The sequence below is a fragment of the Cyanistes caeruleus genome, unplaced genomic scaffold (genome assembly GCF_971803275.1).
Source record: "Cyanistes caeruleus unplaced genomic scaffold, bCyaCae1.hap1.1 HAP1_SCAFFOLD_182, whole genome shotgun sequence".
Classification (NCBI taxonomy): Eukaryota; Metazoa; Chordata; class Aves; order Passeriformes; family Paridae; genus Cyanistes; species Cyanistes caeruleus.
In genome coordinates, this window is record NW_028255970.1 from 169,085 (window position 1) to 180,000 (window position 10,916).

Below are 10,916 nucleotides of genomic sequence, written 5' to 3' on the forward strand. Positions count from 1 at the left end.
TCAAAATACTTCCAAATTCCTGAAAAATCCCACGTAATTCCAGAGAAATTCCACAAAATCTCATCAATATCCTGGTAAATTGCAGAAAAATCACAAAAAATTCCCTAAATCTCCTCAAAACCCTACCAAATTCCAGAAACATCCCACAAAATTCCAGAAAAATCCCACAAAATTGCCTGAATATCCCATAAAATTCAAGAACAATCCTTCAAAATTCCAGAAAAGTCCCACAAAATTTCCGAAAAATCCCACGAAAATAATTTTAAAAATCCTACAAAATTTTAGGCAATTCTAGAACATTCACAAAAATCCCACAAAATTCAAGAAACATCCCACAAAATTATTTTCATTTGTTCAAAGTCTCACATACTTCCACAAAAATCCCACAAAATTGAAAAAAAATCCCACAAAATCCCCTAAATCTTCTCAAAATGCTACCAAATTCCAGAAATATTCCACAATATCTCCACAAATTTCCACAAAATCTAAAAAAAATCCCTCAAAAGTTTTCAAGTCTCCTCAATATCCCACAAAATTCCATGAGAATCCCACAAAATTCCAGAAGCATCCCACAAAATCTCTTCAATAGCCAGAAAAATCCAAGAAAAATCCCACAAAATTCCAGAAAAATCCCACAAGTCCCTAAATCTTCTCAAAACCCCACAAAATTCAAGAAAAATCCCACAAAACTCAAGGAAAATCCCACAAAATTCCAGAAAAATCCCACAAAATTCCAGTAAAATCTGATGAAATTGTTAGCGTTCGGGAACGCACATAATCACAAATGATTGTATGCGGGGGCTTTATTAAGAGATCTGGGTGTCAGGGGTTCACATACCCAAATCTGACCCATCTTGGTTTTGAGTTGAACATGTTTTATACTCTGTTATTATATAACTTATATATTAATTATTAAACTTACATTGCTCTATTGTATGCATTGTTTTTACCCAAGCATGGATTGCTCCTGATCCACCCCAGCCCCCTAACATTGTTCCTCATGTTCTTTAAACAATAATTACAGCTAATCACATCTAACAATTGTATCATGATCATCTACTGATTACACAGGTGCAGTTTTGACCTGATTTTTAGCAAGTACAAGGCCTAACATTTCCCAGGGCCAACTTTTCCCAGGCTTGGCAAACCTAACTTTCTAAGTCCCTGGATTTTCTAAGATTTTGAGACCTTTTACTATCATTACATATTTGTATTATATATTTGATATTACATATCTAAATGAAAGCATTTTCACTTCACTATAAGTGCAAATGTTTTCACTTGATACAGTTCTTTGTTTCTGAGTTTATACTTGATGTTCTTTGAATCCTTGATTGATGTAAACCTCATCCAGGTGAGCTGTCCTGGATACTGTCAGGAACTGGAGAACCAGAAGATGGTGGATCTCACATCAGTGCCTTTATTATTTTCTGGTTCCAGGACATTTTCTTCTGTATTTCTACCTTGAAGATGCTGCAAACTAACCAAATTGCTAAGAATACAATTAGTAAGATTATGGCACTCTCAATGATAGATTTACTCCACGACCTCACATTCCACCCTAACCCTTTGAAGATTCTCCCTAACCAATTGTAGTCAAATCCTTTTGCTCTTCCTGTGCTCCATGCTCTATTTGTTGCAACTGATTGATGTCATATTCTACATCTGCAGTTACATTTGGGATGTGGATGCAGCAATGATCAATCCATCCCTTTAAAAAACCCACACACTCCATGCTCTTTCAGGAGTAGTAAATTGTAATTGTATGTTTAGTTCTTTAAATCTTTCTCAGGTCACTCTTGCTAATTTATCTACCTGACCTGTAAGTTTGTACAACATTTCTTTATTCTGATAGTTTGCTATAGGACCAAGCAAAGACTCTAGGGCCCACCCAAATTTCGCTCTACTAAAGGGTTCTTACCAAGTGTCATCTTGATTCTATTCCTATCTTAATCCTTCCTAGCTCTGCCTGTGTCTAGCCACTGAGTTGATTTTGCCATTGTTAGCATCCATACCAAGATTAATTTTTGTTTTAGCAATTTTACCAATGTTTCTGCACCCCAATGGCATTTGTTATATTTAATTTGTAGAACTTCTCTCATTATCAAGGGGGTTAACACTATTTGTCTTTGTGCAGTTACATACCACTCTTCTGAATTATTTTGTGCATTTAGCAAATGTCCCAATTTCTCATCTTTTACTGAATATTTTGGTTTTGGAGGCAAATTACATTGAGATACATTAACTTTTAAAGGTATCAATGCCATTGTTGTTTGCACTTCTCAAGCAATCTGTCGAGCTGTCCAGTCTGCTTTTCAATTTTCCTCACAAATTTTGGAGTTTCTTGATTGGTGTGCTTTACACTGTATAATTGATACTTTTTCAGGTTTTTGTATTGCTTTTATCAATTGCAGGACTGCATCTTGATGTTTAACGTGTGTACCTTGAGAAGCCAGTAGTCTTCTTTCTTTCTACAGTGCTCCATGTACATGTACTACTCCAAAAGCATACTTTGAGTCAGTCCATATCTTTACCCTTTTCCCTTTACTCAATTCTAGTGCTCTGCTTAAGGCAACCAGTTCTGCCCTCTGGGCAGATGAATTTGGTGATTTGTATTTGGTATTTGCTTTTGCCTCCACTATTGTACTGACTGTTGTTACCGCATATCCAGCGTATCTGGTCCCGTTCTCCACCAAGCTGCTTCCATCTGTGAATAGCTCTCACTCTGCTTGCTCTAGTGGGATGTCTTTCAGGTCTTCTCTTGCCAAATAGGTGTACTCTATTACTTCTACATAGTCGTGCTCTAATGGGCCTTCTTCAGTTGTGGTATGTGGGAACAAAGCTGGATTCAAGAGGTTAGTTGTCTTTAGTGTGACATCATCCTGCTCAGTCAGGATTACCTGGAATTTCATCATCCTGCTTGGAGATAGCCAATGGCCCCCCTTTTGTTCTACAACAGTGGTCACCATGTGTGGCACATAGACATCTATGTCTCTACCCATTGTGAGTTTCCTGGCTTCTTGTATCAGCATCACAGTGGCTGCGACTGCCCACAGGCACGAAGGCCATCAGGCACTCTCATTGTCAAGTTGTTTGGAGAAGTAGCCTACCGGCCTTTTCCAGCCTCCCAAAGGTTGGGTCAGCACTCCCAGTGCTAGGTGTAGTCTTTCATGCACAAACAGGTGAAAATCTTTGGACAAATCAGGCAATCCTAATGCCAGAGCTGTTGTCAATGCCTCCTTCAGTTTGAGGAAGGTCTCCTTCTGTGGTTTGCCCCAGGTAAACGGCTGCGTCTTCTGGGCTTCATACAGGGGTTTTCAATTAGTCCATAGTCCATGATCCACAGGTGGCACCACCCTGTCATCCCAAGGAAAACTCGCAGCTCATGCAGGTTCTGGGGTTCTGGAATAGCACAAATAGCTTGAATATGATCAGTACCCAGCTTACGTTGCCCTTGTGAGATTACACATCTCAGGTAAATCACAGTTTGCCGGGCAATTTGTGCCTTCTCTTTAGACACCTTATATCCTCCCATTCCCAGCTGATTTAAAATTTCAATTGTTACCTTTATGCAGGTTGTTTTCTCTTCTGTAATTGTCAGTGTATCATCAACATATTGGAACAGCAGGTATTGTTCTCTCAGTACTTGCTCATTCTCAGTCCAAATCTCCAGCTCCTTAGCCAGCTGGCTTCCAAATAGGGTTGGACTGTTCTTGTATCCTTGTGGGAGGTGTGTCCAGGTGAGCTGAGTTTTCCTTCCATTTTCTGGATTTTCCCACTCAAAGGCAAACAGTTTCCTACTTTCTTTGTCAAGGGTATGCAGAAAAATTGAGATACATTAAGTGTGTTATCTCATATATTTGTCTCATATATTTATCTCATATATTTTTATCATATATATTTATCAAGGGGTATGCAGAAAAAGGCATCTTTTAAATCAATTACAGTAAACCATTTATATTTCTCTTTTATGGATGTTAACAATGTGCAAGGATTAGCTACCACTGGGTAAATATCTTTAGTTATTGCATTTATTGCTCTCAAATCCTGTACTAGTCTGTATTGGTTAACACAGAAATTTGGGCTCTAGCGTTAACTGGAAGTAATAGGCGCACGTTTGGGACCCACCATTGCTAAAATCAGTATGTCTCCAGTTTTGTTATTTCTAGTGAGCATTTTAAATACAACCAACCTCCACCTCTCTGCTCACCCATGAGAGGCAGAGTTCCCAGTTTCCCTGATTTGGGGTTTGAGGCTGTTTGGGATCCACTCCCAGAAGCTGAGAAGGAGACTGCTTTGGCTGGCAGCCCAGAGCCTGTGGAGGTGTGCTGGGTTATACAGTGGGGCATTCGATACAATGAACTTGGGACAGTGTTAATTAGAAACTACTTTACTCAACTTTTAAGTGATAAGTCATCCATTATGTTTCTGGGGACCCTCTTCTTTATCCTTAGTGACCACCAGTACTGGTGGTTAGAGATTTGTTTTCTCTTTTCTGGGTTTTCATTAAGAGAACCAATGTATCTAACACCCTTTGCTTTCTCTGATTTTTCTTCTGGGATTTTTACAGGTCCATAATTTCTACTGTAATTAGGTAACTCTTTTGCAACTTTGCTCCATGTCCAAATTTTATGGTTCCTAGCAGGAGAACGCAGTTGTGAACCTGTTGGCTGAGAGGGGGTGGTGAAGGGAGTAAACCCAGGATCAGTGGAACCAGGTCAATCAGTCGGGTTCCCAAGAAATCTATCTAGTCTCTCCACAGGGGTTATAGCTGCTATGGTTTTGGGGGTTTTTTATGAGAAAAATTGCTGTAGGTTTAAGTGATTCTGGAAGGCCTTGAATTAAAGAGGTCATAATTTCAGTTTTCACAGGTAACAACACTGGTGATTTAGAACCAGCAATTAATTTTCTTTTGTGTATCATTTGCAAGCAGGCAGCTTTGTGAATGTTTTCCAGTAGTTGGTTGGGGGTACCAACTATAGCTATAGGGTCCCCCCTTTCCAAGGGGTTTAGCCCCTCTGCCTGATAAGCTGCATGCTGATTTAGAGCCCATGGGTTATGTCTGTCTCCTGTTGTTACGAAGACTCCATGTCCCCAGTACCCACTGGCTTCCTGTTCTCTCAATCAAATTTAATCACCTCCAGTAAGAGACACTCAGAATACATATTCTGTCTCTGACTCGTGAGGCAGACTCCCGTACTCCCTTTTTTTTTTTTTTTTTTCTTTTTCTTTATTTTCAGTCGTTATATGCGGATCCTTTTCATTATTGATATAATTATATTATATTGTCTTTTAATTAGAGGTTTCAAACTAAGACACCAGTGTTCCCCACAATTTTATCCAAGTTAGCTCCTTTTGAGGGTAAATTTGATTAATGAGAGGGGTTTCCCTCTCTTGTTTCCTTTAGCAAGTCAGCATTTTTTGAATTTTTATCATGGAGGGCTACTCACAACAGATTGATCTTACTCCTTTCTTCATCCAATTGTTTTTGCAAAATTTTAACTAGGTTTTGGAGGGAGTCTATTATAGTTCTTTCCTAACTTCTTCACTTAAAGCAAGTTTCTATAGCTGCTGTAAGACAAGCTCCCAAAACTGAGCAGAGTAGAGTTTTATTTTTGCCCAGTTTAAATTCTGTTTCATGTTGTAAAAAAAACATAGTCTATCAATCACATTTTCCAAATTAAACCAATTATTAAGCACGAACCTTTCCCTCCTGGAGGTTTGGCATTGTGTTTTGCTAACAAAGCATAACATGCATAAAATGCAGCTTTAACTTCTGCAGACATTTTCGGTCATTTTTACAGAGGGAAAAACCACTACAGGGAGGTATCAACTTAAATTACACACACACACACACACACACACACAAATTTTTGCTTCCCTGTATGGGTAAAAAGAACAAATCTGCTTGGGAGGCACTCCTTCAGTTTAAAATTCTGGTTGTCTCTTTGCTACACCAAGCTGTCAAAATTCATACACGCAACAACAAAAACAATCCAGTCCTTTTGCACTAAGAGATCTTTTGCGAAATTCTGCAGACAGAGCCCTCAAGTGAGTGTGGGGTGCTTTTCACCTCGGCGTGTGCAGTTTGCGGGAAATTCAAGTTGCCCCTCTTGCTTTCCAGACACCGCTCACTCTTTGGGAGTGTCAGGCTGGGTGCAACTGGAGCAAAACGTCCTTCCCCTAATACAGACTGCACAACAAAACTGCAGCCCCTTCTGTCTGTCAGAAATCCTGTCCGTGACTCCAGTTTAAATGCCACGATTCGCTAACGCGAGTGGGACTCGTGAGAGGTTCGTTTGATCTCAGAGTGCAAGACGGACACAAGGGATTTCAGTTTAAATCACAACAACAATAATGTACCTTTATTTTAGTGCCAACAACAAGGGTTATGCGAGAGAGGAGAGGAAGAGAGGGTGAGATAAAGAAAACAAAGTAAAGAGAGAGAAGAGGGGGTTATAGCTACCAACAGAAGAGACGGGGTTGCTGGGGTCTTTTTCTGTGGGAAGATTTGGCCAAAATTATCTTAGTCTTATGTAATTCTTCCCCAATGTTACCTTGTTTCCAATGTGCTAATAAGCACCCAAAGGAGAAGTATCTGGTATGGGAGCATTGCTGCCCAAAATCCCTTTAAGTTTCTCCATATTATAACTACAATATACCACAAATGCTGGATCTGCAACGCTATTGCAGTCGTCTGACAGACGGCGCCTAGGCAACTAACTCAAAGATTTCTGGGAGTAATACTTTTCTCTCTCTGAGAGAAAGTGCCTTGCCTCCAAGGGAGAGCCAGGATCTCTGAATCAGCTGGTTTTCTGACCCCCACAGTAAAGCACCTTACCTTTCTCTCCTGGGGAAATTGTGAGCAGCAGAGACGGTCGCAGCTGATGGGGTCCCCAAGAATTCCTTGGTGTCAGCTGGAGCGTGATCGGGTCGTGAGTTTGCTCAGCAGCACTCACAAGGTCCCATCTGGGGTCGCCAAAATGTTAGTGTTCAGGAACACACATAATCACAGAATGATTAAATGAAGGTGCTTTATTAAGAGCTCTGGGTGTCAGGGGTACACATACCCAAATCTGACCTGACTTGGTTTTGAGTTGAACATACTTTTATACTCTATCATTATATAACTTTCATATTAATTATTAAACTTACATTGTTTTATTGTATGCATTGTTTTTACCCAAGCATGGATTTCTTGTGATCCCCCTCAACCCCCTAACATTGTTCCTCATGTTCTTTAAACAATAATTATATCTAATCACATCTAACAATTGTATCATTCATCATATACCAATTACACAGGTGCAGTTTGACATGATCTTTAGCAAGTACAAGGCCTAACACTTCCCAGGACCTACTCTTCCCGGGCTCACCAAACCTAACTTTCTTTCTAAGTCCCCAAATTTTCTAAGATTTTAAAACCTTATACTATCAGAGTGACACTTGTCTTTACAAACAAGCTGTGAGTCTGCCGATAAAATGAAACTATCACTGAGAGATAACAGAAACAATGGGATGGATTCAACTGAAAGATGAAACAGACACTGGGGAAACACCATAAAATTCAAACAGGGCTGAGAACTAAGAAGGAGATTATGCACTGGGGGGAGGGGGGATGGTATCTCAGGTATCATGTGTACCAGGAAGTCTGTACCTCTCAAATCCCTCAGCCTATGGGGAAAGGGAGAAGGGACGTACGGCCTGGAATTGGGATAAAAGGGAGGCTGCGCCCTCCAAAAATTAGAGAGATCCCAGGGGAATGCCCCATGGCCTCTCCCTTTATTTGAAAAAATTGAAAGCACTCCTCTATCTCCTTTTTGCATATAAACCTCTGGTGTTTGTGGATTAATTTTTTCTGACACTAACAATTAATATGAAGTTCAAAACTACAAACCTAGGCAGTGCAGAATATGAAAAAAATGAAAGCTAAAACTAAGGGCATCATAGCTGGAGGGGGGGTGGAATTGAATAATTTTGGGGTGGGACTGAGTAGCATTCAGAGGCACTGAGAGGTCTTGAGGTGACAGATTGAAGCCCCTCATCTCTTTGAGTGCCAAGAAATGGAGACAACTCCAAATACCCCACAACCCCTAAATACTCTCAAGTAGCTCCCTGATTCCCAGTTGCTCTTGAAGCACTAGTAAAATGTGAGGTTTTAGGTGCCATTGATTAATTAGATGCCATTAATTTGTTGATTTTTACCCCAATTTAGTCTGTTCCAAAGGGATGAAGATGAATCTAAAGATAATTAGAACAAAACCAAAATGACCACCAGCCCAGTGTCTTCCCAACACAGATCACAGGGAACATGGGCCATCAGGGCTCTGCCCAACGTGGGTCCACTGATGGGGGATGGAGTTGGAGCAGCGCACGAAGCTCTTCCTGCACTTGGAGCACTCGCAGGGCTTCCCTTAGTGGTGCCTCCGTTTGTGTCTGGTCAATTGAGAGCTGTCTGAGAAGTTCTTCCCACACTGGGGACACTCATAGGGCCTCTCCCCGGTGTGGATGCGTTTGTGGGTACTGAGGCTAGAGCTCTGGCTGAACCCCTTCCCACATTCGTCACACTTATAAGGCCTCTCCCCAGTGTGGATGCGCCGGTGGGTGATGAGGTGGGAGTTTTGCTTGAAGCGCTCCCCACAGTCAGGGCAGCGGAAGGGCCTCTCATCCGTGTGAATCTGCTGGTGCCTGAGGAACTGGAAGCTGGTCTGAAACCTCTTCCCACATTCTGGACACTCGTAGGGCCTCTCCCCAGTGTGGATCATCTGATGGATGGTCAGTTGGGACCTCCGGCTGAAGCTCTTCCCACATTCCTCACATTCATAGGGACATTCCCCGGAGTGGGTCCTCTGGTGGCGGATCAGGTGGGACCTCCGGCTGAAGCTCTTCCCACATTCCCCACACTTGAAGGGCCTCTCCCCAGTGTGGATGCGCCGGTGAATGGTGAGGGTGGAGCTGTGCTTGAAGCCCTCCCCACAGTCAGGGCAGCGGAAGGGCCTCTCCTCTGTGTGAATCCTCTGGTGCACGAGGAGACTGGAGCTGATCCGAAAACTCTTCCCACACTCGGGACACTCGTAGGGCCTCTCCCCAGTGTGGCTGCGCTGGTGGATGATGAGTTTGGAGTTAAAGCTGAAGCCCTTCCCACATTTCCCACACTTGTAGGGCCATTCCCCAGTGTGGATCATCTGGTGGCAGATCAGGCTGTTGCTCTGGCTGAAGCTCTTCCCACACTCCAAGCACTTGTAGCGCTTCTCCCCATCCTGAAGCTGCTCATGGACCACCAGCTCAGAGCCCCGGCTGGTCTCCGGCCGCCTTCCTGGCACAGGGTGGGTCTTTCCTCCTCAGAGCACCCTGGGATGGGTTTGGAGCCCCTCCTCCTGCAGGATCTCCGGGGCTTTTCCTCCCCATTGGATTCCTGCACTGTGGAACTGCTCAAATCAGCCTCTTCCACAAGGTTCTGCTGCAGGGACTTTTCCTCCCTGGTCTCCATCCTCAGCTCCTTGTCTGGGGGAGGAAGGACAAGGAGAGGATGGGATTTGCCTCCGTGCCAGAGGGAAGGGGAAGGAGATCCCCCCAGTGTGTCCCTGGCAGGACGGTGTTGGCAGTGGGGTTGTCCTGCAGCTGGGGGCCATGCTGAGCTGGGAGATGGAGCAGGAGAGAGAGGGAAAGGGGCACTGACTTCCTCCTCACCTGCCTGGGTGTCCTGAGGCATCTTCCTCTTCCTTGCAGCCTTCCGCTCCATCCAGCCAAGGTTTGGCAATGGAAAATCCTGTTTTGGGGAAATACAAGGGATGAGGACATTGAGTTTGCAGGTCCCTCTGCCCGTGTTCATCTCTAGAAGTCACCGGACATCTGGGGTCCATAAAACCTCCAGAAAACACCAAAATTCAGCCTGAAAATGCCTCCCAGGAGTTCCCCATCTCTGGTCTCTCCTGTTTGGGGTTCAAGGGTTCCCCCTGTCCCAGCTGCTGGGAGTCACGCTTGTACTGGGGATCACCTGTCTTCTCGGTCCCTGCCCTCCCCGGGCTGCTGAGAGTGCCAGGAATCTGAAAAGTTCCCCCTGTTTCCATCTCCCCACTTAAGGATGGTGGGACCCCCCCAATGTCCCCCCAAGTAGGATTTTCCACTCAGCTTTGGAGTTCCACATTCTCCAAACATCCCCCCCCCAAATAAACCCAACCCAGGGACCCCCCCAGGATATCTGGGCAAAGCTCCCGCTCCCCAGTCACCTGTGGGATGGTGGGTGATGATCGCACAGGTGGGGGACTATAAATTCAGGGAGTGCTTGACCTTGTGGTTCCTTCTCCTTTCCCTGATCCTCATTTGTCCCTCTTCCTCCTCCTCCTGCTCCTCTTTCATCCCTCCCCCTCCTCCCCCAGGAGCAGTGACACCCTCGGTGCCCCGTTCCCGAACCCCTCACAGCCCATGGGAGGAGCGGGGATGGAGCCGGGACAGGTCGGGATGGGCAGCGCGGGGCTCTCCACTGCTCCCACCCGCTGGGGACGGGGGGAACCCGGCCCGGGGAAAAGGAGAGGGAAACTGGGAAAACTGGGGGCTGCAGATCCAACCTGGGGCTGGCTGGGGACCCTGGCTGGGGACTGCCAGCCCTTGGGGCTCCTCTGGGGAGATGCAGGAGGGGGGAACACAGAGAGGGCTGGGGGATCCCAGGAGTAGCAGCACTGGCAGGGACTGGTTTGTACTGGGATCATCCTGGCAGTGGCTGAGATTGCACTGGCTGTGTACTGACATCATCCTGGGATATCATACTGGGATCGTCCTGGCAGTGAGTAGCAGGCTGCAGGGGGCAATTGAGATCAGGTTGTCAGGAACTGGGATTATGCCCTGCGCTCCCCAGAACCCCGGCATCGCCCCCCATATGTCCCATAAGTCTCCCACAAAACCTCCAGGATCCCCGA

The 10,916-nt window shown here is 44.6% G+C and overlaps 1 protein-coding gene across 2 annotated transcripts; it reads right to left on the bottom strand.

Moving 5' to 3' along the window:
* Nucleotides 1-7,020: 7,020 nt before the first annotated feature.
* LOC147645727 (uncharacterized) lies at nt 7,021-10,426 on the bottom strand. Of its 2 annotated transcripts, XM_086874271.1 has the most exons (3): nt 10,230-10,426; nt 9,691-9,769; nt 7,021-9,504 (listed from the first exon to the last, which is right to left on the bottom strand). In XM_086874271.1, exon 3 carries the CDS (start codon nt 9,183-9,185, stop codon nt 8,415-8,417), a length of 771 nt encoding a protein of 256 aa, XP_086730397.1. In that variant the 5' UTR covers nt 9,186-9,504; nt 9,691-9,769; nt 10,230-10,426; the 3' UTR covers nt 7,021-8,414. The 2 variants fall into 2 exon arrangements, with proteins under 2 accessions (XP_086730397.1, XP_086730396.1); XM_086874270.1 differs by lacking the exon at nt 10,230-10,426 and having other exon boundaries at nt 9,691-9,953.
* Nucleotides 10,427-10,916: the final 490 nt, after the last annotated feature.